A 25,963-nucleotide genomic window follows, 5' to 3' on the forward strand; every position below is an offset into this window, starting at 1 on the left:
GGAGGGCAGGGCTGTGTTGATCTGAGACTGTAGACATTAAAAAGTCCATAGGAGAGATGGTAGCTGATTAAACAAGTATCATGACATAATAACAAAATGCAAAGATTGGTGACAGCGCTTGGAACCATAAGGCAACAAAAAACTGTGAGAAATAAATTAGGCTCTGCCTGTGAATCACTCTTTGCTTCTCTTCTTCCTTCCATCCCATCATTTCATATATCACTCTCCACTTGCTGTCTATCTGAGAACAAGGCACAACTTGCTATTGCAATAAACTATAATCTAATTATCCACACCTAACAACTCTTGCACTTAATCTGTAATAAAATGACAGAAAAATGTTATAGCACTGCCTTTAGTAGCCTCACACAGCTCCTACTGTTTCCTCCTCATGTCCTTACCAGGCATGTCTGGACAATGTTATATCATGAGAGTAATAATTTAAAAAAATCCATATACATAAAACAAACACATGCACGCACACACAGTGACATTTTAGACCTTCTTCAGAATACTGTATATGCTATCCAGAATCCTTACATTATTATTTATTACTAGAGCTACAATAATAAAGCAATGAGGAGGGGGAAGTAATAAATATGAAATAATGTCATTATGATGATTCCATTTGTTTCACTATCCACTCTGTGCAGGGGCAAAGCTTATTACATTTTTAAACTGTAGAGATACAATCATTTTACTGCTGTAAAATCCAAATTTTGTCTTATTTAAAATATAAATCTAATATAATCTGCTTCTTAATGTATGTTCTTTAAAATACAGCGTGTTTTTTTTAAATATTATAATAATGTATAATTATGTGGACATGCATATTAGATCGTTTTTTAGTGAAATATAAGCCCTCCAGAAAGGCAGGAAAAGCCCGGAAACTTACTTTAAAACTAAATATGTTCCCTAAAACGGTGGACAGAGCTACAGACCCATGACAGCCTTAACCAGTGAGCTAGCAGCTATGACCAGCACTACATGTGCAGTTAATAAAAGGACAGGTAATGTTTGTCGCGCTGTTGCACACACAGCACGCTCATTTGTTTCAGTTTGTCAGTTGCCACAAGACAACTTATCAACGTGTACGTAATAAGCCAATACTCCTGTGTGCTATAGACTACAGTGTACGCTGTACACCTACTTACTGGTTTTGTCGCATCAGTCTGTATGGAAGAAATATAGTAAGTCTGTGTCTCTGAGTTAATTTGTGTTTCTCCTACAGCTCCGGACTGCAAAAAATGCGCGTGCTCTCTGTGAGCTCGTTCCCGGCTCGTAACCAGCGCGTTCTGCCGTCAAGAGCGATCATTGGTTAAATGTGATCATGTGACTGATGCAAGCCAGATCCTTTTATTCAGTAAAACTGTGATTAATAGTATACATTATTGTTGAGGGGCACAGACAAGACTCCGCACGCCCACACAAAAAATATGAAAAGTTGCCTCAACAAAAGGGCACTTTGGGCACCCATCAGGAAAGGGGGGGTGCTCAAGCCCCTCCAGCCCCCCCCCGTCCCCCCTGCACGTGCCTGGTGCAGGTAGATAATGCCTTGACCGCCTTCATTCACAATGTCCAATCGTCCAGCAGTGAGATCCCGCCTGCACACAATGTACCCTTTATTCCTGCACATCCTGCTTGTTCATGCTTTGATATGGACAGACTGTCAAATACTCCAGCCATCGAGGCAGCTCTGCAGCAGGGGGGCGACCATAAACGGCACTACTGTTTCTGGTTTGGCTGGTTCAAGTAATACAAACAGACACATCAAATGTAGTTTAGCACATGGTGTCTCTTGCTTTCTAAAGATGCAGTTTCTGTATTTTCCAGTTGGAAATAAATGGATATTTATAATAAACGTATTTTATAGTGAAAAAGAACTGAGAGGAAAAACGTGAGATTCGTTTTGAAATATTTCCAATGCGTCATTGTTATTTGAGCAGTCAGTTTATCTGTACATGATCTGATTATTTCATACTGAGAATATTTCTTTACAGCAAGTAAACGAAAATGATGTCATGCTATTCTGAGGTTGTAATGAGCACTGCACGGTTAACATTAATTCGCAGTAGTGGACTAAGCTGGAGTGTCTTAATGCGTGCTCTGTAAGGAAATCACACAATGTTCTAACATCTGTGAGAGAAATATTTCCCGTCTAAGTGACTTTTTCAGTCTCAGCTGACTGTAGCTTTCCTATACCTTTGAAAAGTACTTTTGCATAATGGCCATTGACTAACAATAGGCTGTGAGCTCAGTTTCATGATCGTTAATATGCAAATTTACATGACTATGGATCAATGTCCATGAGCAGTCATTCACAGAAAGCCGGGAAATGGCTGCAATTACAGCATTGTGGTGGAAGATGTACAAATCCCCCTCACTGGTTCAGAGATGGGTTTTTACTTTTTACATCGATGGCTTTCTTTACTCCGGTGGTCCTCTCTGTCCAGGATGTGCACATTCTCATCACTGAAAGGGTGGTCAGTGGACTTTAGGTGTAAATAGACTGTGGAGCCTTGACCTGATGAGGAACTTGTTTGGGTTCCTTGATGTACACTGCTCAAAAACATGACAGGAACACTTTTTATTCATAGTATAGTGACAAGTCAATATAACTTCTTGGACATTGATCTGATAATTTAAGTAGCAGAGGGGTTGTTCATCAGTTTCAGCTGCTTTGGTGTTAATGAAATTACCAATAGGTACCAATAGAAGTTTAACACCAATAGAAGCCAGGTTTCACAATGAACACACCCGAAACTCTGGCTGATTGGGACCCACGCCCAGTTTCCCACCTTGGCTCAGGCGATTAGAGGATCATCAGGGGGTCCTTTTGTCCCTCTGTGGGGGGTCACTCCCACTAGGTTTATATCTGGGACTCTCCACCATTTGACCTTAGAACTGAAGAAGCTTCTCGGATGAGAGGTGAAATGTCTTCAAGCAACTTAAAGAAGTCCAGACGCTTTTCTTTGCAAGCTCCTTTGACTACGATGACCTGGATGACTGAGAACCTTCACAGACACCAATAGAAGTGCAACAATGAGACAACCCCCAAAACAGGAATGGTTTTACAGGTGGAGGTCAGTTGTATTTTGACTGCCGTTAGGTATTAAGATGAAATGCACCAGCGTGTGCAGTGGTTCCTGTTGGTGCACAACAATGCCATGAAAATGACATCCGTCGTGATCTGTCTTTTTTTTGTTGTTGTTTGACTTAGCCCTGGTTTGGAAGATTTGAAGGCAATCAGAATAGCTTGTTGTAACTGTAGCTTTTGTGCATTTGAGTGATTGCATTTCTGTGTGTGCAAGGCGATAGGAATTTTTTTTAAACTAACAGTAACCATTCATCCAATGAAAGGCTTTCTATTAAAACAATTTATTAATGCTTTGTTCCAGACAATAATACTTCAACTTATAATCACCTTGTTCGTTTTTGCACAATAGTTAGTGTTCTCTGAGCAGAGATGTCCAAATCTCCTCTTATAAGGACTTTGCAAAAGTTTTGAGCCACCTCTCATTTCTTTACATTGTGCTCCCAATAAGTGAAAAATTAGTCTTTTTGGAAAATTGCTGCTATTTCACTAATTTTCAGTCCAGTCCTTGTACCTGAACATTTTCAGAAGAATGTTTTTCTCTGTTTATTTAACCACTTCGCATTGACCTATGAAACATTCAAGCACTAAAAATGCATCTAACTCAATGGATGTAGCAGTGTTGTCTACATATAACAAGTAAGCAGAAATACACCATTTGGTCCCATTTCTTTTGGTTTAATCTACAAAAATATGAGAATGGAGCAAAAAGCAGCCAACATCCAAAGAAGAGCTTTGAATTTCATTCAATAGGAATGGAAAACTATTCCCAAAGACTGCATAAAGAAATTATTAGAAAACTTGCCTAAGAAAAGGTGTTCATACCAAATACTGACTTTCCAGGGTTTTTTTTTTTTTTTGCCCTATAAACACTATTTCCATGTACTCTTCTACATGTTTGAATAAAGTGCTGCACCTATTTCCCATTTCCCTAGCAAGATATATAGAAAAATGAAGGGGTGGTTCAAAGCTTTTACACAGTAGTGTAATTCATTTTTAAAAAAAATGGCAGCCTTAATTAAGTGTAAATGTCATTATTAGCATCTTCAGCCTTGCTAACATTGATGACAGGAATCATTCTGTGTGTAATATGTAAGCACGAATATAACAAACAGTAGCGCTTGTTTTTTTCCCCCCTTCATTCATATTACACAAATACTTCATATACATTCTTTATATACATACAGTACATGTACAACAGGCTCCTTCTTTAATGCAGAGTTGAACACAGAGCATTTCACTTAGCAGCAGCTTCAGCTGTTGCAGGCTACTTCAGTTTAACAAAATATTGTTGGGATACATGATAAAAACTGTAAATCTACAGAACACAGAAGATAAATAAAGTCTGCTATTAAAAGGGAATGTACAGCTGAGTTCTCTCCAGTGTTTTCAGACATGCTTTAAAAAGTTTTTGAAACATAGCAGCAGAGGAGGAAGTGATCCCACATCTGACAAGAAAACTAAAACAGGAGATGAAAACCAAGTGACGTCCGCCAGAGCTGAAAAATGAAGCCAATGTACAAATGCCAATAACTGCAGTTCCTCTCATGGCCGCTTGGGGCTAGCTCCAAAAGGAAATCAATCCCCATAGTCTCCCCATGCAAAGATGCCCAACAACCACATATTTACAGCCTGGTACAATTAATGTTTTGGCTTCATTGAATAGTTTCTTTCCCTCCATAACAACTGAACGGGGGGGGGGGGGGGGGGGGGGGGGCTTTTGGGCTCAAAGTAGGGGATTTGTTGCTTTGCTTTTAAAGGAATTATCTAAGAATACTGTAATTTCCTGTTTGGTACAAGCCATCCAACACATCTCTTCTTTAGTTTTGGAGACTGAAATTATGGCTTTCTGCAGACTTATTTTTCCAACCAGAAGAATCCACGTTTTACATACAGTCTGTGTCTCCACCAATCTATACAACAGAATTGGTATGTAAAATATACCAATGAGCAAAAATGTGTTTTCACATTTCCCAGTTTTCTGTTTTCCACTACTGCTCACCTCACTGGTCCTGTGAGGTGAGCAGTAGCCTGTCCAGGAGAAGCCTGTCCAGGAGAAGCCTGTCCAGGAGAAGCCTGTCCAGGAGAAGCCTGTCCAGGAGCAACCCCCATACTTCTGTGTTCATAACCCCAAACATAAGAGTAACCAAATAACTGATGATTTCTACAGTAAATGGAGACATACGTTTTGTTATCATTCGGTGAAAGTAGTGTTCTCAGCCTGGTCACCACTATAAAGACTGTTGAGCTCTGCTGCTGGTAAGGGGTGGTTGGAACAGGATTTATTTCTTCAAAGGCGGGTCCAGTACAAAATGTGAGTTAATGTTAGCTATGATGGAGCCAGGGGGGAGCTGGAAAGGAAACCTGTGAGGGAGGGCCTTTGAGCAGTCTTTCAGCAGTGTGTGCCTGGTGAGCAACTTCCACAGGGTGTGGTATCCAGTCCTCTTAACAACATCCATGGCTAACTGCAGTTAGAACACAGCAGATAGCAGCACGGGAGACGATTACTTCCAATCCTCAGTCTTATGACCAACCTTTGCACACACCATTTAGCAACTGCTAACATCATTTCCTCTATTTCACTTTTTCAATTCTCCTTAAACAGTCAAAACTCTAAATTCACCAAGGTTTTTATAGGGACTTTTATTTTTGCATCCGTTGGTCAACCAGAGTGGGTGCAGCAGTGAGACTGTCCTGGGAGTATTTAACCTAAGGGAGAGGAGTGTCTCACTGCCTGCCTAACAATGTTTTTACATTGCTAGGGAGTGACTGTTTACTCCGATGTGGAGAATAAGTGTGTATCCTCCTGACTCATCTCCTTGAGATATACTTATTTCTAAATGTGTAATGTTTGCTGTCATCTTATCTCTGTTCTCATCAGATACAGTGGTCAGTTGTCTTCTTTATTTAATGTTTTTGATCTAATGTTGTTTGAATTTGGCCTTTTCTGAGTCTTTATTTCACCTGGAGCACATTTTTGTTACTTCACCATATCTCCTGGACTTAACATCTTACATACATATCACAGCATTTACCACCTTCAACTTAATTCTGAGCAGTATGTCTGTGAGCAGTGAGCACCGGTTGGTCTCGTGACTTCTCCCAAGAAGTTTGTTCATATACGTTTCATTTGGCTTTTTGTTAGTTACATCATTACTAAATACCAAAGTTGGTTGAGTTTAGTTCCAGTCCTGATTCATGCTGTCCTATCAGCACCTGTGGCACTGCAGTGAGTCCATCTCGCCAGTGTCCATACCATCCTCTCTTTCTTCTGCAGCACTGCTCCACTCCTCCTCCATCACTTCATCCTCCACTTGTTTGGGAATTGAAGAGGAGAGGAGGGAAATGGAAACTGCATCTTCACATCTGGTGAGAGTCTGTCCCGCTTCATCCACCTTAAAGTCTACAGTGGCTCCTGGTTCAGCTCCCATCTCCACACCAACACCCCGATTTCCCTCCATCTCCACACCTGTCTTTGCTTCACTGATCACAAGCTGTAGTGCTCCGTCCATCTCTGACTTACCATGCAAACCCAAATCTGCCTCCATCTCCTTCCCCGTCATTGTCTCTTGAGTTAAACCCAGCCCATCTCCATCCCTCAGTCCAAGCTCTTGCTGTCCATGCAGACCTGCCTCTCCCTCCAAGCCCTGTCCTTTCACACCCCACAGCCCCACTGTTTCAACAGGTGGCCCTGGTTGTTCATTGACCCCCGTCTCTGGACAATGTCCCGTCTGTGGCAGCTGGTCTCCAGTCAGTGCTGCAGCTTCTTTGGCTTGTCTAATGCAGTTGATCCACTGTTGTTTGTTGAAGGCGTCACTAGCCTGAAAGCAGTGGCTCTGCAGTTGGCCTCCAGTACGGTATGAAACCCGGAAGAAGTTCTTTGCTGTGTGGAGGAGAAAATGAGGAAGAAGAAACAGGAGACAGAGGTGGTGAACATAAGCTGGAATTTGATAAAAATCCTATAATAAACAGAATAAACTGATATGTAAACATTGTTGCCAAATTATTATCAGAAATAAAAACAAAAACAAACAAATGACCAATAAAGGTGTATATTTACTAAAGCAAAAGTGAGCTGTGCACAAGTTTTATAGCACAGCACAAAGTCTCTTAGTTTTCCTTGATATACCATTTCACTAGATCACAACCTGAACATTATGGTTTGATGGTACGTCAATACATCTATCATTTTTATTGTCACTACTAAGTTCAGAACCCTAACAATAACTTTAAACCTAAAAAATGGATTTAACCCTTAAAACAGCCCTTTAAAGGCAGGCGAAATGATAACGCAGGTCATAAAATCCAACATAATACAAACTTTAATCCCTCTGATTTCATACACCCACTGATTATCACATGGACAGCTCTACCAGCATGTTTTAATATAATTTAATGCATTTTTCTGTCTCTGGAGTCATTTGACAAATGACACACCTCTTATCAAAATTGTAACTTCACGATTGTTTTCATGTGGCACATTCAGGGACACCCATAAAGTGTAGCTACCTTCCCAGAATGGGCAGTTTAAAAAAATCCTGGAATCACTCATGTAAATTTTGTGCTACAACAGGTTCCTCTGGTTTCAGTCACAGACACTAGACATTCAATCTTTTGGCTACACGGACGTCCACTGCGTTCAGGACAAGATCATTGAGGTCCAACATTAAATACTAGCTTACAATCAGCATACTAGTTCATGTGGTGAGTGCAGAATATGACACATTTAGTTTCTACCACGCAGAACTACAAAAACACTTTTGTAACCTTAACTTTGGTCACAAAGACATCCTCAGCATGCAGCACACCTGACACTGATTTAAATAGCTGTGTCCAGTACTGACTTCGTTCATTGTTGCTGAAGGCCCCTCTGATGGATCCGCCCACTCTTATCTCGCCATCTGATAGGTCTTCCAGGTCCAGCTGACGAATGGGGATTGGCTGGCGGCAGAGCTGATAGCCGACTGGCTGGTCGTTTGACGACATGGATCTGGTGATGACCAGGACGTCCTGGAAAAGGAACACGTGGAGCTTCTAGAAAGAGAGAATCAGACAGAGTACAGGTTTTAATTTCTTCCTCTAGAGATACCAATAAAATATATGGATGATATTTATGAGTGATTTTGGTCATAAAATGGTAATGTTATGAAAGTATTAGAAGCATTTCTGTGTAGCATTAAAATCAACCAAATTAAGGAATCACCTTTAAAAAGCTCACGTATGTCATGAAAATTCATATAATGCATATCACTGATTTCAAGAGTGAGTTGAAAATAAACATGTTTTATTGATTGGATTTAATCAGTGTTGTTGTAAATATTTTAGCCATGGCAACAATCCTCTCTATGACATCATAAATACCCAAGACTAAAAAACCCATGTGAAACTATGTTACGCCCCTCTGAACCCCCTGCTGTATACCTTGCAGTGGGACTACAATAGGCTTCAGGCATTTCTTCATCAACACCTCATCAGGTGCAATTAAACAGCAGAGCAGCCTGAAGCCTGAGCTTCCCATTCATAAGGATTACTTTTACATACAACGATTTAAATATCTAAAACTTTGAGGTCCATTTTGACCTTTGGATATATTAAAGAATGGATAAATGGGGAAGGGAGGATGATAAAGTTGTAGAATTGTACTGACGAGTCCTCTGTTGTTCTTCAGCTCTCCATGGCAACTGAGGGTCTTTGAGCGGTCGATGAGTTCGTCCCTTTGTCCGTCCTCTGTGTACACCAGACGATCCTTGTAATATTGACACTCCGACTCTCCTGTCTGCCTGTTGATGTCCGCTACCACGCTTTGAACCATCAGCATCTGTGGGACAGACACACAAACACACTGTTATCTCATCTGACATTTGTGGTCAGCTGAGTTGATGGATGGTTGGACAGTCATGGACTTCTACAGCTCTCAATCTTCTGCCCACACTGAAGAGGCAGCCAGGATTTTCTCTGTCTGCATCTTTGTCTATTGCCTTACTGTCCCTCGACTGTCTTTGGGATGAAGGTGCGTCTTGAGACATGTCTGCACTAAGCAAGTTTATGTAACAGTCATGAGTATTAGTCTTTTTAAAGGCTTTATCTGGTGACCCAAACTGATGAAGTATTGCAATCTTAGTTTTCCTCACCGCTTCGTCCAGGTGCTGTCGATCTGGGTGGTCGTTGGCTGTGTGCTTGAGGATCTCTCTGAGCAGCAGTGGGTATTTCACCAGCCGGCTGCGGGGGATGTCCAGGAAGTTCCATAGGTCCAGCTTCCTGCTAAAAGGTGACTGGAGACAACGCTGCAAGAAGTCCTGGACTCGCCGATCTTGCTTCTTCTGGTCCAACAAAGCCTTGGCTTTGACCTGGTTACTGCAGTACGGCGTGTAGGCAGAGAGGCAGGGCAGCTAGAGCGATACAAAGACAAACACTCTGATAAATACTTGGTGAAGAGCTAATATCTGGATTCTGCTGTCTGTTGATTAGAAAAACGCTCACCCAGTCAGTTAAAATATGTCCTACATGATCTGTGGACCCGTCAGGTTTTCTGGCATCTCGGAGGCGACTCAGCAAATCTGAGGTAAGACAGAAAAGTTAAAATTTATAAAAAGAGACGTCAGAGTGAGAATAATGGATGCTTTAAGGGCATCAAGTAATACAGAGAAAGGAAAACTCCACAAAATGAAATTTACACCTAAACTCTAATATTTTATACAATAGAAGTGCAAATATGTGTCATGGTTCTGGGTCATTTTGACACAGCTCTTTGAGTTATGTTTTGGTTTGTATTAAGGGTTATATTCTTTCAGTCTGTCTCAAGTCCGCGTCTTTGTAAATTATTTCTTTTTTCCTATTTTATTTTGATAGTCCCCATCCTATGTCAGTGTATTCACTTTTACTTCCCCCTGTCTCGTTAGCCTTAATTTCTCCCAGCTGTGCCTTTCTCCTGTTTTCCATTTCCTGATTACTCCACTGTGTATTTAAGCCCTGTAAGCTGTTTGTTTTGTCTCAAGCGCCTGATACATGTCAGTCCTTAGTTTCGCCGTTCAGAGTTTTGGTGACTTTAATTTATTAAGAGTTTTTTCTAGCAATAAAGCTGCGTTTTGAGTTCCAGTCCCGTCTTTGAGAGTCCTGCATTTTGGGTCCTTTTTACTGCCTGCCTGCACACAGCCTAACATGATAATATGTAAGTGTATATAAAAATGTATAAAAATATCGACCAAAAAAAAAGAAAAAAAAAGAAAAAAAAAAAAGAACTAATTGTTTTACTTTAACTGCCATGACTCCTCCACCTGAATGCTAATGAGGCTCGGTTTAATTTTAGTTAAGAAAGCAATGAATTATCAAACATCCATTACAGATTGTTTTTATACAAAGAGCATTAAGGTTGTTACATATGTCATTCATCTGTATGTCTACATAAAGATCATGCAAATGACTAAAGATTCCTGTGAAAAGATGCTGTAAATGGTGGTAATTAAAATATTTTCCTACCTTCATGCAGAGGTATAAGTGATTCCAGAGTACCAAAGATCTGGTTCAGTTCTTGCTCGGTCATGATGGATAGCTTGAGCATTGGGTCGTGGTAGGCCTACAGCACACGCATAAAGAAACACAGGTGACTATACTGACACTGAAGGCAAGTTCTTCATTGAAATATAAATAAACAAGTTACTTCACCTTCTTGGCCAACTTCAGATCCTCCACCAAATCCTGCTCGCCCTGAGCCAGCTCAAATATAGCCTGCAAAGGAAGAACAATTACTTTGAGAACTCAATGCTACAGATTGACGTTAGTGTTAGTTTGGTTCAGTGGCTGAAAAATGAACATGCAGTATCTGGAGTGGCCACTTGAGGCTGACTTACAAAGTGAGTCAGCCCCATTGACTCCCATGTTAAAATGCCCAACTTTACAGCAGAAACAAACATGTTTACAGTGTGGTATATAAACAGCTTTAGAATCTATGGATATTTCCCCCTTTATAACGGCTCTATGGTGAAGTTAGGTATGAGGCCCTTTAACTGGACTGGACTCATTTCTGGTGTTGGTGCCTGTACAGCTGGTCCACGACGCTGTGCTTCATTTTGATGGGGGACGTTCTCTTTTTTTCTTTTTCTACTTTTATCACTAATTAGCAGCTCTCTGTGTCAGGGGGTGATTAAATGTGGAGTCCAAAAACAAATGGGTGGCAACATTGGCCACTTCCATTTTTTTTTTTTTTATACATACAGTCTATGATTCAGGCCAAAAAGTTAATTCATCATTGTTGTTTGGCAGTGTTTCAAATTTCGTTGTACATGTACAGTGACAAAAAGGAGCTATTCTATTCTACTGATCATTCTTGAGACTATATTCTAGTATTTAAATTAATATTGAATTGAAATAATGTACCTGAACACTTTGAAATAAGAAATAAACTGCTAAAAATTCACTGATTTTCACCTCTTGTCGTTTTATCTCTTTGGGGCTCAGAGGTTGTGCCGCTCCCAGTCGGACGTCAAATGTCTCGCTCCACAGCTTGCTGTCCCGACGCTTGGAGGCCGGAGCAGCTGCGGTTGAAACCCTCGGGGCAGTCATGGAGGACGAAGGGTTTGAGAGTGTCGCTGAGATAACACGTGTCTTTGTCGAGGAGGAAGGAGGAGGAGGAGCAGCTCTCTCTGCCTCATTACGAAGACTGATGGTACGCTGCAGAAACAGAAGATGGTTTAAATATATATTAGAACTTATTTCTGTTTGTTAAATTGTACTATTCTGTAGCCTAAAACTTTTGTTGCCATCCTTGATTCTGGAAGTAAAAACTCATCAATCATCAATTTTCCCCATAAATGATATTATTAAATAATATAACTTGACTATAAAACTGTTTTTTGAATTATGACCTCCCTCCACTCCCTCAGCATAGGTGCCAGTATACTGTAATGTCACCTGCTATTGAAGTCAAGCTGAGTGTTTTGGGTGTTGCCATTTTTGTGTTTTGAAATCGGACAGGATCTGGCTGCACATTCATAAGGCGGCGATATCTTCAGAGATTTCTGTGTAACCAGTCGTCTTTTTGCCATTAGAAAGAATGTCGTTTTAAGGCACTTCCACACTCACTTCACTGCTATTTTCTACTCTAAACTGTAGGATTCATAGCTGCCCCTGCACGAGATCTCTGATCTAATTTCATCAAACCTAATACTTAAAATGGGAAGCAGGATAAGAGCTACTCTCATTTCCCATCTTAAATAACCTACTACTAAAAAAACTGAAGACATGTGATTGTTGGTTTACCTGCAGTGTCTGGCCAATCCTCTTCAGCGGCGTTGTCTTGACGGGGGGCAGCAGGCTGGCCAGAGATGCTACCCGGGATACAGGCTTACTGCGCTTGGTGCTGGGCTCCTGGAAGGGGTGAACAGAGCCACATGGTTACATTATCTCACAAAATCAACACACCTGGGATACAAACGACCCAAAGGGTTAACAAGGACACCAATTAATCAACCAAACATCAATACCAGCAGACATTTTTCTTGTTTTATATCAGCCAGTCAGAGGTTTCTGTGTGTGCAAATGTTCTAGTTGATTGTGGGAAAGCCGACTCTGGTTTGTTGACATATTATACAATAGCATGACTCAAAAGTCTTTCCCTCAGTACCAGACTTTATCACACACGCAGTCATGTTTTACTAACTTATGTCACGCACACACTAAACAGGACGGTTGTTACGGTCACTGTGTGAGACTGGATGATCATGGAGACAAGAGGCTGTTGTGGTTTCATGTAAAGCTTAAATTTAACATGGATTTTGCTTTAGCCAATTATTTTTATAACACTGAAATCCCTACAAATTCATGTATTACGTGTAGCAGCTGATCTCAAAGCGAATGTGGACATCCATGTTAGTTCTATATTATTGAGATTACATGTAGATTGTTGTTTGTAAATAAAAAAAAATAAAAAATTTTTTTAGTGCAGTGACACTTTGGAGTCAATGGAATAAGTTTTCAAACATATCTTTAAATAAATTTTCATCAAAGAATGACACTAATAGTGCCTGTCATTGATTACTTTGTCTGAATCAATGAATATACAGCTTGCAAAGACGAAGAATATATGTATTTATTATTCAATTACTTGGTGTTGATAAACAGCCGTTTTTGCTATCTCGTTATATGCAGTGACATAATGAAGATAAAAAGAGTAAAATTATCATTTCATAATGATAAATGAACAAACATGTATGTATTTTCATATGTGAGCAAAGTTAAAAGCGCTGCAGGACTAGGGCTGTTGATATAACGATATATCGGATGACGATATAAAAATGTCTGTTTCATTTTACGCTATTGTTTGTTTCGTGGTGTCGCAAAATAAACTGTTTACGGCAATATTTTTTCATCGTTTTGATGGTCACTGTAGTGGTTATATTAATTTCTTAAAGTTCTCTCTTTCTCTTATATTTAATATAACCACACTATAGACGGACAAGCGCCTGTTTTTATGCGTTGTCTTTAGCAACAACAACGTAAACCTTTCACAATAAAGCTCAAGATCCTGTTGAGACTTTTCAAAATAAACCGCATCATGTGAAAGAGTATGCAAAATATTTACGGATAAGAAGCAAAAAAGAGCCGTCAGGTGCTAAAAAATAAACCTTAGATTCAAACGTTAAGTTACAAATTATGTCTAAAAATATATAGTTTCATGCATCGGTTAAAACACTCAACTCCAGGTACATGACTCTCAGCTGGAAACACTTCACGCAAATCGAGCCGCCGGAGATTCACAGAATTTACAGAAAATGTTAAATTTTTGTGATTTATATCGTTATCGGACGATATCAGGATATGAGATTTTGGTCATATTGCACAGCCCTATGCAGGACTACCAAAAACCGCATAACCATCCCTTTATTAGGTTATTGGCTCAGATTTCTGGGGAAGTTCCCATGATTCACTGACCTTTTCTCCTCTACCTTCCTCTTTTGACTCCTTGTGTTTAAATGTTATCATTATCTTTTTCCCCTTTATCCATCTCTTCCCTTTCTCTTCAAAACCCAACTCAACGTCTTTCGAGGTGGTAAAAAATGTAATTAGAATGATTTAAAATAAAATATGATGGGCTGCTTTTCTTGTCATGATGCCTCCAAATATCAACACCACGGGGAGTGAAATTATTTAAAATTCAACTGCATTTGTTCTTTTTCTTGGCTGAAAAAGTACTCCTACAGGTACTTAAATGCATTGGAAAACTGCTGGAGAGGGCTAGATGCTGACAAAAAAACACCAATCCAAATCAGCAATGCAATATCTGTGATACAGGGACACAAAACAAACAACAACCATGTCGAGTCCTTCAATTGTTGGAGAGTTTTTAAGTCTCATTCATCGCAAACAGTGTTTTATATGTTCAGAATAAACTTTACGGTCAAAATGTTTTTGCTCAATTTTAAGTTTTGATGAACATAATGGTTATTTAATGTTTATATTTACTGCAAATTAACTGGAAAAAGACATCTTTATGGCTGCATTTTGTTACAACAAACTACTGAAGGTTGAGTGTAAAGCAGAATCAGCATCACAGCTCGTTTAATAACAATGCACACAGTTAATAATAATAAGCAAAGGTGTCTACATAGGGATGTCACCCCAGCATTCATACTTTATGCTTAATGTTTTAAGTGTGGAAAATATCAGATTTAAGGTATTTCAACATGTTAAATCTCCCAAAAATATTTTTCTATGGCACATGCATTGAGATGCAACCGCTCCATTTTCAGTTTTTATCAGAAGCAGCAGCTTGACCCAAGCTGGATCTCGAAAATAAGATTTAATATGTTGCAAGTGGTAGCTGATTGTTTAATTAAAAATTCATTTAAGCTTAAAAAGGCTTGTTAAAGACTAGGTACTTTTTCACTTGGTTATTTGTAGTCGTAGTAGTGAGTGTGATGGATCTGAGGCTGTAAACAGACAGACTCAAAGCCCTGATTAGGACGGCATCTTGTAAACAATAGGGACACCTGGTGTGCACCTGGAGTTTCTGCAGTGGAAAGGGTACATCTCTTAGTGTGAAACTGCCTCTGGGTTATCTGCACTGAATGGAGACTTACAGTAAATCAGCGTGTTTGTGTGTCTGTGTGTGTGCAGCTCTGCCCGGCAGCTCACTGTCAGCTGACCTACTGGAACACAGGAACCATCAGCTCTCACAGTCAGGAACCAGCTGCCTAAAAATAAATCAACCTCTGAGATAATTTTCTTTTTTCCTTCACCTTTCGATTTAAGTTCACCCCCCAAATCTGGAAATAGAATTTCCACAGTTTTCAACAACTTCTCAAAAAATGATGAGTCAGTGATGAGTCTCTAAAATACTCATGAATCACATGGAAATAAAGTCAGTGTCATTTCCTGGTGAAAGTTATGAGCTTAGATGCATTGCAGCTGTTTCGTGTGGTTTTTTTTGGTTTGTTTGTTTTGTTACAGATTTCAGGTTCAGTTTGGATCATAAACTATCTGCTTATTTGCTTCATGCTCAAGAACTTTCCATTGGACAAACTGTAATGGGTTTTCTGTGGATGATGGTGCTTCAGCTGATTCGAACTGACAGCAATCAATTCAACACAGCTCGTCAGCAGCTGGCTGGTTATTTAATTACAGCAAGTTCACAGCAGGTTGACTCTGGTCTGCAGTTTGAGTCATTGAACTGCAACGTTTGTTCAGTCGTTTGATATAAAGTTCATTGTAAATTAAACAACTGAACAAACGTTGCAGTTCAGGGATTCAAACTGCATTTTTATAGGTCTTTAGTGATACCTAGGCATGACCCCAGACTTTCAGGAAATGAAAATTACTATAAAGAACATTTTTGAGGTGTGTTCATCATAGTTTCACTTCTCGTTTCTTGTTCAGTCTTTTTAGTTTAAAGTAAATGACATTAAATGTAACTAGTGCTGGTTTTGATATTAGTTTGTTGAATTAGACCATATTACATCAGATTAGATCACATTTGATTGATTCACATCAGTCGTGTAATAGAGTAAAGTAGGCCCAATCAGATTACATCATATAAAACCAGAATACAAGTTACTAGATCAGATCAGATTCTGTATATTTCTAATTAATCACTGTACAGATAAGTACATATGTGAATATAAGCAAAGTGATAAATACATCATATTTAACATATACTGTGTTGATAAGAAAACTGATGTCACCGATTGGTTGGGGGGGGGGGGGGGGGGGGCACTATATGTGAGCATGTCTGGTAATAAATTAGACTGGTTAGTATGAAAGTGAAGGTGTTTCAAAAACACAGACACCTGGTAACTACTGCAAAGTAACACATGAATAAAACACTGTGTTAATGCAATCAACTCCACATCAAGCCCTATTATTTTATCATTATTGTACCATCAGATATTCAATGCACTCAAATAAGCAACAGCTCAAACAAGGTTAAAGCGCCCAGTTCATTGACTTCGGTTAGAAGAGATGAGGCCTAACAGCGAGCTATGGTAACTTAATACCATTAGAAAAACATAAATGGTCTAGTTTAAAAAATTAACCCCCTGTGTAGTGCATGAAGGTGGAAATGACGTACAATGTCTTTTATGCTGGGCTTATTTTCTTTGTTTATTTCTGCTGTAACGTTGGGACTCTAATATGACAGTCTATGGGGATTGACTCAGTTTGAAGTCAGCCTCAAGTGGCCAATAGAGGAACTTCAGTTTTGTCACCAGCTTCATTGCCAAGATTTTTTTCATTTGTGAAAATTACAAATGTTAAATGCTACCAAATCAAGAAAAAATGAATACATTTGACTGATGAAAACACACACAAACAAAAGAATCCAATTTATCTCACAAAATTAACACAACTGAATCCAACCAGGCTGAACAGAAGAGTAAATGTTTCATCTTACCTTAACCTCTTTTCCCATGCTGCTGTTTGCCACTGAGCATCCAGAGTTAAACCGCTGTACCAGCAGGCTGAAGGGTCCCTGCCCCGCCACCATACTGCTCACCCCAAAGCCAAGCACACAATCTGAACTATTCCCAGTACCAAGAGAGCGTCCATAAATATTTTCAGACTGGTAGAAAACGCAGAGAGGAAGGGAGTATGAAAGTCTAATGTCCAGAGAGAGACTGAAAACAGCAGAGGGTCCAGAGTGACACTAAAGAGAGTTTGGTACTGTTTTCTAGTATAGACACAAAGTCCAGGAACAATTCAGCTCGCTGTTCTAGCACTGAAGCGATGACTGATACAAGCTGGTAAACCAGAAAGAAAGTGCTATCAGTGGAGTTCCAAGCACAATTCTGGTGTTGGCACAGGTACAGAAAGAGGATAGTCCCCTTAAAACCCCTGGTAATGGTAGCCGTTCAACTAAAAGCCTAATAGCTGTAAAGTAGCTTCAAAGAGTTGACGTAACAGCTCTAAAAAGGCCTGGTGCCACAAGAGTACTGCCAGAGGCAAAATATCCAGTCAGACTCGGTGCTGGCAGTGTTCATAAAGACAAGTTGGCTTTGACCAGAGCTTTTAAACACACCGCTCCGGGAGGGCTTGAGGTTGAGAGCCGAACCATCAGACCCCAAACAAAAGAGTTCAAAAAGAGGCTGGATTTAGTTCTGTTCCCAGAAAATCATACAGGAAAAGTTTAGTCTGCAGTTTAGACTGTGTAGAGCTCTGAATCGTGTAATCCTCTCAGCGGTAGCTGTTCACTCGTCCGCCTTCGCACTCTCTCAGCAGCTAATGCTCTCTCTCTCTCTCTGTCACTGGCTCACTTATTCAGTGGCGCTCTCACCCAGTCACTTAAAACTTCCTTCCTTTCTTTATTCTGTACTTTTTCATTTCTCTGCCTGTCCCTTTCCTATATATATATATATATATATATATATATATATATATATATATATATATATACATATATATCATAGAGCTCTACTGTGGCCTAGAAATTAAAACAAATTAATAAGCCACATTTGTACACAGTTATTTAAAGAAAAACCCAAACTAATACCCCATGTCCTCCTAAAAAATTAAACTCTAGATATTCGGATATTGAACCAATTGTCTCAGTGCCACAGACACATTGTGTCAAAAGAGCTGGTAGAAGATTTAAAAATATGAAAAGATAATATGAATCCTACAGATAAGACATTTTGTAAATGCACTTAAGGAAATGTATATTGTTTTTCTTGTGTGTATTTAAAATGTGTCATTCCCTGAAAATGTTTTATGCCAGAAAAAGTAAATCTACCTTTAATGTGAAAGAAATGATAATGTAAATTGTATAAGGTTAATATGTATATTATTACTCACATTATCTTTACTCAGTTTATTATTATGTATTTCGATAATCTGGACAAACGTAAATTATGAAATCCCTGACTGGAACTGCTAGTGGTTGTGGGAAGTCCTCATCAGTCAATGCCAGTCCGAAGTATAATTAATAAACAGAGGCCTGCAGCCAAAGCTGTGTCCTGGTTTTAAATTCAATGAGTCAATGTGTTTATTCAGCCCCACTGTGGGGACAAAGAAACACTTTTTTTATTTGTTAAAGCAAGATTTTAAGTATTTTTTTTATTTACTGAATTTTATTTTAAATCAGTAACTCAAATCAATTTGTCCTTCCAACCTTTTTAAATGTGGAGATTTCGCTTTTGCTTTTTCCTTGTTTTTCATCATAAGTCACGGTCAGATCCAGCCTTCCACTAGTTTCTATCCAGTCGGTTTAATGAGTCATACGGGTTCACAGTAAGGTTTTAGTTGTTCCAGAGTCCAAACAGAGGGGACAGGTGAGGCCCGTCCATCCATTCACCACAAGATTACTGTGTTTTACAAATAATATAATTTGCTTTGCCATATTGAAACCACATAATGAGTAATGAGAAGACTTTCAGGGACATCCATCCATCTTTTCTTCTGTCACGTATCCATGTCCAGTCTAAGCACAGACACCCAGACCTTCTCCCGAGCCATCTACTCCAGCTCTTTCAGATGGGTACTGAGCAGAGACATAATCTCTCCAGAGTGTCCTGTGTGGACATGCCTAAAACAACTCACTGAGGATTTATCCTGAAAGAATCCATCTGATTCTCAAACCACCATATCTGGCTCTTTTTAATGTGGAGGAGTAGCAGCTCTACTCTGAGCCCCTCCTAAAACAAAGAGCTACCTCCTCCTGTCTCTAAGGCTGAACTCTGTTCAGAGGAAGCTTATTCTTTCTGACGCTTGTGTCTGTGACATTATTCTTTTAGTCTCTACCTACATCTCATCACCATACCATACATGCGGATAGGTATAGTAAATCATCCAGTAAATCAACAGCTTAACCTTCACAATCAGCTCTTTCGTCACTACAACAGATCAGTGCAGTGTCTTCATCACTGCAGATGAAGACACTGCACTGGGGTCAACACATCGGTCCATCTCCTCCTCTACTCCACTCTCACTTTTATGAAAAAGTTTCTTTTAATTGTACTGCTTCACTTGATGTTACAGAGAGGATCTTCATCAAGCTTTTCCAGTGCTTAACAAAGAGCTGGGACATCCATCGTTTACTAAAGCATGTTAATGAGCTATATATGTTTATACATCAGCTTGGCTGATCTGATTTGGGTACATTAGGACCCTTGTTATAATCACGGACCACGGTACATCGAAGTTCCAAGAAAAGTAGCTTTAAATAAACACAGACGTCCCGTCTCAGCTGAAAGCAACAAGACATCAGAAAAAGATTGCATCATTCACAGAAGTGTTTTCATTGTTTCCTTTAAAAGCTATGACCGGTATCAGAGTCAGAGCATCAGCGTTGGCCTCCAACACCTCACAGTCTGCTAACAGAAGCTGCTCCCTGTGACTAAGCTCTATTGTCTGTTATTGGGAGGCTTCGTTCGTAGACGCCTAGGGAGGAACTCAAATCAGCCTCGTTCGATCTGTACTGTGACACAGCGACTGCGTCTTTAAACCTTACAGGGATGTGGTGAAGCATTTACAGATGGGAACACTCTTTTTGAATGGTAAAGATTTGAAAACATCGATCAATTATTAACATCTCCTAAAACTAATAAAAAAACATGAAGAATACAGTAAATGGTACTCCACATATGTGCATATTTCAATCAACGTGCACATTTGGACAAGGAAACATTACAATCTTGTGCAACTTTCTTTCCTGTTTCTGCAGTAGAAACCCATCAGATTTAACCCTCAAGCCTCCAAGATAAGTGACAGACTGGGGAATTTTAACAGTCCTGGTTCTGTTTATCACAAACCTTACAATGTAGTGATTTAAAGTAGGAAATATAATGTTAAAAAAAAACCAGATTTCCACAGATTTTTCCATTGTCCAGTTCCTGAAACCTATTACCTGAAAAGTGGCTGTACAAGAATTTAAGTGGTGAAGCACGTATATCTAAACCAGTGTTTCCCAACCTTTTGGAGCCACGGCACATATTTCACATTAGAAAAATCACACGGCACACCACCAAACAAAAATGTCACAAAAAGCAAATTGATAATTTTCCCCTGTGCACATGGCATAGTGGAGTTTGGCTCAGTTTGTCCCTAGTATACCTTTGTTGCTTGCTTCTGACCACTACCCATGCACTACTAGCACTACTCATGCTAGGGCCTTCATCTGGGTCAGAATGTTCTCCAGGACCCTACTTTTTCTTTTCAAACATTTATCTATTGCTATTACGCACTGCGTCGTCTCACAGCATGACTATTATGTATTTGTTTTCTTTGTCTTCTTCTGTTTTACTGGCAGTTGGCAACCCATTTAATTAGAGAAGGTAATTGTACTGCCCACTGGTGGAAGAGAATGCTACTCACATCTTTAATCCACGGTTACTAAACCACATCAGTAACTGCTCAATAGTGAATGCCTGTTTTAATTAACAAGTAAAAACAAACAAACATCCAATGCCAAACAGAAACTTCCACAGTAAATGTATTATAATTATAAATGACAGCATCACCCCTTTAACAACTAATTTACATCTAGAGCAGCATTTTTCACAAATAAAATAAAATTAATGGCTATAGCAAATAATTCCAGTTGAATGTTTTAGGTTTGAACAAAGATATTCAATGTCTCTGAGAGGGAAAATCTGATTAGTCATGGTTAAATTGTTATTTATCATTATTATTATTATTAATATTATTATTGTTAATCAAAATATAGTGCCACATTAATTATTAATAAAGGAATAAATCTTTACTTTAATGTCTGTTTACATCGATTACACTTCAGTGCTTTTAATCCTGATTGGGGTTTTTAAAAATTTTTTTTTTACTTTTTGTGAATTTTTCACAGCACTTACCTTTTGTATTAAAAAAAAGGTCTGCATATTGTTTTTATTTTATTTTGTAATTATGTAGTCAGAAGTAGTCACATTTTATTAAATCTTAAAAGTTTTAAATGCATTTGTGAGTATGTGGGCTGTGCCAATCAATTCAGGTAAAAATATTTGAAAACTGTCCTAAAATAAATAGACGTTATAAAGTTATTAATCTGCAGTAAATGTTTCCTAAACAGATGAACTGATAAAATATAATAATTCCCAGTGAATGAATCTTTACTGATCTCCACTCTGAAAACAGACAGTTGCTCAGGAGGGTTAAATTATTGATGTAAAGCACGTTTCCCGGTGGTCCTTACACGTGTCTTTTAAATCAGATAAAGTGGTCTCTGGGTCCTGGAGTTTGAGTAAGAAAACAATACAAGTGTGTGTGATTCACTGAGCGACAGCACAGAAACAATAGAGTGTAATTCATTCCAGCTTCAGTATCTGCCAGCGCCGGTTTGAACAAAGTAAGACTGATGGTGTGTTTGGGTCTGTTTGTCCCCCTGGAGCCGCTGGAGTGTGCTGAACAGGCTGGACATCCTGTGTTAGACCGAGCAGAGGAGGAAACGCCCAGGAAGGAACAGGCTCCTGGCAGAAGGCTAAAAATACAGGAGGAGGGGCCCAACATAAGGGCCGGGGGCCGTTAATTTGTCTTCTCCTCTCTAAATGAATTTAGTTTTTAGGTTACCTATCAGCCCCCCAGCAAACCTGAATTGGACAGAGGGGATGCTCTAAGAGGAACATTTTTCTTTTCAGAGTTTATACGTGCAATCAAATTTCTGATGAGAAAAATATCTGTTAAAAGCAGGAAAATACTTTTAATTTCTGTTTTTCTGTGATCTCTGGAATAAACACTGTATCACCATATCATCTCTAACTCGTTGTGGCAGAAAGCCTGAGATTTCGTCCTATTAAAAGGGAGTTTTTCCTTCCCACTGTCGCCAAGTGCGTGCTCAACGGTGGTCATTTGATTGTTTGAGTTTTCTCTATATAATTGTTGGGTCTCTAACTTACAATCTTAAGGGCCTTGAGGTGACTGCTGTTGTGATTTGGTCAAATACTTTTAAGAAACTTAATTCAATATTACTTTTTTATAGATATAATTACTTTCCCACAGTGTATACTGAAGGTTTTGTGGTATAATATTTACAGATACAGATTTCCAGCTGTATTCTTTTATTCTCTTATATAGGGATGCATGTCATAGAACTCCTATAATTTTACAGAGGCATTAAACGTTCTATTTTAATTAAGTAATCAGTTTGCAAGGAGTGACCAATAAGAAGAAAGTTAGTGTAAAGAGGAGGAGCTAAACTGTCACTGTTGCAGACAGTTAATGAATTGAGCCCAAATAAGATAAATGAGGATTATTTTCAAACCGTAAACAAGCCAAGCTACTCTGGTAGAATGTGAGATTAAATGTATGAGGTACTCTTTGTCTCAGAGACTGCGGCTGATTTCAGTGACTGCCAAAAACTACTCACCAACCGGTGGCTAGTGGTTTCTGGCAGCCACTGAAATCAGCTACAAAGATGGTGCTGCATCAAAAACTTTCTTGTGAATACTTCAGTCGCTAGCAGATTGCTGCTGGTATATAGTTTTCATGGAAGATGCTGATGTTTTTCTACAAACACGAGCAACTCCAGGCCAAGTGGCAGTGAAACTCAAAAAAGGTCATCTCTGCAGTCAACATATTTCAAAAGGCACAGCTTATACTTTGAATGCAAACATTCCCAGTTTCTGGTCTGTGTCACACTTGTCACAGTTTCACTACAGATAGTCTTGTTTTAATTAAGGTTCAACCCTTAAGGAAGAACAATGTCTCCGTTTTTGATTGTGCACAAGTGCATGACGGCATAAAAGCAAAGAAATCAGTTTAACATCAGAGAAAAATCTGACAATTGTAGGAAAATATGGACATTTTTTTATCTGATTCTGTGGATAAAACCATTAAAATGCCTTGTGTTAAGTTTTCTGTCCTCAATTTAGAAACTGAAATCAGTTGGCATTTTAAATCAAATGACGAAAGTTAGGTCTCTCATGTACAGGCCATGCAACAGCTTCCTGATTAGAAGGTCACATGTACCGCCTCCTTTGTGTTCTGCATAAGAGGATAATGGAGACAAATACAGCCGAACACTTCCTGAGTGGTAGGACATCATCATTTTGTTAGCTTAAGGTTTTTTTTTTTAGGTTTTTTAGGTCATATTTTAAATGTGTGAAAACGCTGCCCACACAATGAGGAAGGCAGAGCTTTTCACAAACACATCATTATTATTTAAACAAGAGTAGAGTTTGACACACGCTTGAAGAGGAGCTGAACTCACATTGATTTCCAGACTGCAGAGACTGAGGGAGTCGGCATCTCTGTTGGCCTGTTTCCTCTTCTTCTGCAAAACACAAACAGAATAAAAAACATCAGCGAGAGAGAGCAGGTGTTGATTTTAAGAAGTACGCTTCAAATTTGTTTATATTTTTATTAAATCAGATTACATTCAGAAATGTGAAAGTCGAGTTTTTGTGATGGATCCCAACCGCAACTTTTTAGCTCACTGTTCTGGTTGCAGCTTGCAATCATTTGTGACTTATTTTTCAATAAATTACTATAAATTAAAATATTTTAATACAAAAAAAAAGCAAGCAGGAAAAAAAAATCTGTTCAGTTTAATTGTTCAAATTGTTTTTGTCTTATTTCGATCAATCTGGAGAGGAGATTTTAGCATTTTTCATCATTAAATAGTGTCTGAAGAACTTCTCTGGCTAACCTCTAACTCAACACAGAGTCGAATAGTAACCTGTAAGTATCCTGAGAGGAAAAACTTACAGCAAATGACCAAGAATAATAATAATAAGAAATTTCTCTGCTCAAGTCCGCTCAGATATCAACATTTCAGTAAGTTGTTACCCATCAGATAAACTCTGAGTTTAATTTACCCAGATTATAATGAATGAAAATAACATGCAAAAACATTTCAACCCTTAACAAAATATTGTGTTATATCTTTTTTCCGCAGGATTAAGGCTCAGTCATGGGGGGGTCACCAGACAAGAGGAGGGAACTGTGCTCTAATTTCAAAGCTAAGCAGTTTAAGTGGTGTTAAGAGGTGAACAATATAACAAGAAGTCCCTTGTTTCCTTTCCTTTGAGAGTAGTTTAGTCTGAATGAGATTTAAATGGAATAGATGCTTTTTCTATTAAACAATGGACACAATCTTAACTCAAATCTCTGTGGATCCTGATTGGGAGTTCCTGCTTCTGTTGGAGAAAGGAGAGCATGTCCAGTAAATCCATAGATTTTCCAGGTGATGGAAAAATGATTCCAGATGGAGTTAGACTCCTTAAAAAGTGGGACAGGAAGCCTTAATGTGTGTCATGAAAGAGGCCTACAAAGATGGACGTGGTCTACCAATGGCTTGTAAGGTCCAGTAACATCTCGAGATAAGCACTTTTGACCTCTTAGGCTACGTCACACTGCAGGCAAAAGCGCATAAAATCCGACTTTTTTGACCCTAAACGACCCATATCCGATCATGGTACGACAGTGTGAACAGCACAGATCTGATCTGGGTCACTTTCGTATGTGGTACTGAATCCAACACATATCTGATGTTTTAGAAAGTGACTGCTGTTTGAACGGTCATGTCGCATTAAATCCATCTTTTACGTCACTGACACAAGACAGACCCCAAATAGCGCCGGAGAAGCGCCCGAGAAGACATCGCGAACGCTTCCTGGTCATCCAGTGTAGATATTAGTGAAACTGTTGGGAAGACAACGTTGGAGAAACGTGAACATTTTATTTGTACTGTATAATCTGCAGATTGTGACAGAAATCTGCAACTATCCTTTGAAGCACCGCTCCTCTAAAACAGCAACAAGGATAATTATTAGGCCATATCTAAATAACAAAATAACTTTACAACTTAAAGCAAAATTGGGAAACGTAAAGTCCGAAACAAGTCTTTATATTAAGAGCCATCAGTCAAACAATATTGTTTGGTCTGTGTCTAAACAGAGCGCGTTGTGTGTGTGACGTCTTCTCTTGTGCATGCGGGCCGCTTTGAGGGTTCACACTAGAGCGCGTTTCCTGTCACATTTTATTTGTAGTGTGAACAAGCAGACAAAAAAAATCGGATTTGATCAAAAAAATCAGAATTGAACATTAAGACCTGCAGTGTGAACGTGGGCTTTGACTTTGTAAATCACAAAATCCCCCACACGTGATGGGGACCTGACTGTGAACCTGACTTGTTTATAACAAAGAAAAGCACACCATGCTTGAGCATCTTGTCATATCGAATAAGAAACATAAATAGATATGTTAAACTCATCATAAAAAGCATTTAGTGATCAAGGAAGTTTAGAACCAGAATTCTTTTTGCAGCCACAACAGTGCCCCACCCGATGGTTATTCAAAAGAATGGTAATTAGAAATGCACGCACTTCTGCACGGGCTTCAATTTTTAGGCCTAAAACCTGACACCATCTTCTATATACAGTCTACTACAAGCTCCTATCAGCTGGACTAGGTGGGGGGCAGGTCCAGCTCCACCCATTC

The 25,963-nt window shown here is 39.1% G+C and overlaps 1 protein-coding gene and 1 long non-coding RNA gene across 4 annotated transcripts in view; one reads left to right on the forward strand and one right to left on the reverse strand.

Moving 5' to 3' along the window:
* Positions 1-4,805: 4,805 nt before the first annotated feature.
* The window catches only part of arhgef3 (Rho guanine nucleotide exchange factor (GEF) 3), a 32,449-nt gene continuing 11,291 nt past the window's right edge, over positions 4,806-25,963 (reverse strand). For 2 of the 3 annotated variants that reach the window (XM_085274591.1, XM_085274593.1), the window contains 10 exons: positions 23,733-23,795; positions 12,350-12,457; positions 11,519-11,761; positions 10,757-10,819; positions 10,571-10,667; positions 9,575-9,651; positions 9,226-9,483; positions 8,742-8,912; positions 7,939-8,128; positions 4,806-6,977 (listed from right to left, as the gene is read on the reverse strand). In XM_085274591.1, the coding sequence (XP_085130717.1) occupies positions 6,304-6,977; positions 7,939-8,128; positions 8,742-8,912; positions 9,226-9,483; positions 9,575-9,651; positions 10,571-10,667; positions 10,757-10,819; positions 11,519-11,761; positions 12,350-12,457; positions 23,733-23,795 (1,944 nt within the window). In that variant the 3' untranslated portion in view covers positions 4,806-6,303. Of the gene's footprint in view, positions 6,978-7,938; positions 8,129-8,741; positions 8,913-9,225; positions 9,484-9,574; positions 9,652-10,570; positions 10,668-10,756; positions 10,820-11,518; positions 11,762-12,349; positions 12,458-16,976; positions 17,788-23,732; positions 23,796-25,963 lie in introns of those variants that run through there. The other variant, XM_085274594.1, reaches the window with a different exon arrangement.
* On the forward strand, positions 9,806-13,039 carry LOC146574699 (uncharacterized). Its single transcript, XR_014892490.1, has 4 exons — positions 9,806-10,262; positions 10,581-10,694; positions 11,549-11,756; positions 12,356-13,039. It is a non-coding gene; the product is annotated as an uncharacterized LOC146574699 (long non-coding RNA).

Source organism: Mchenga conophoros, linkage group LG5 (assembly GCF_057382185.1).
Source record: "Mchenga conophoros isolate Kocher_MC1m ecotype Shallow Benthic linkage group LG5, M_conophoros_male_GT1.1, whole genome shotgun sequence".
Classification (NCBI taxonomy): Eukaryota; Metazoa; Chordata; class Actinopteri; order Cichliformes; family Cichlidae; genus Mchenga; species Mchenga conophoros.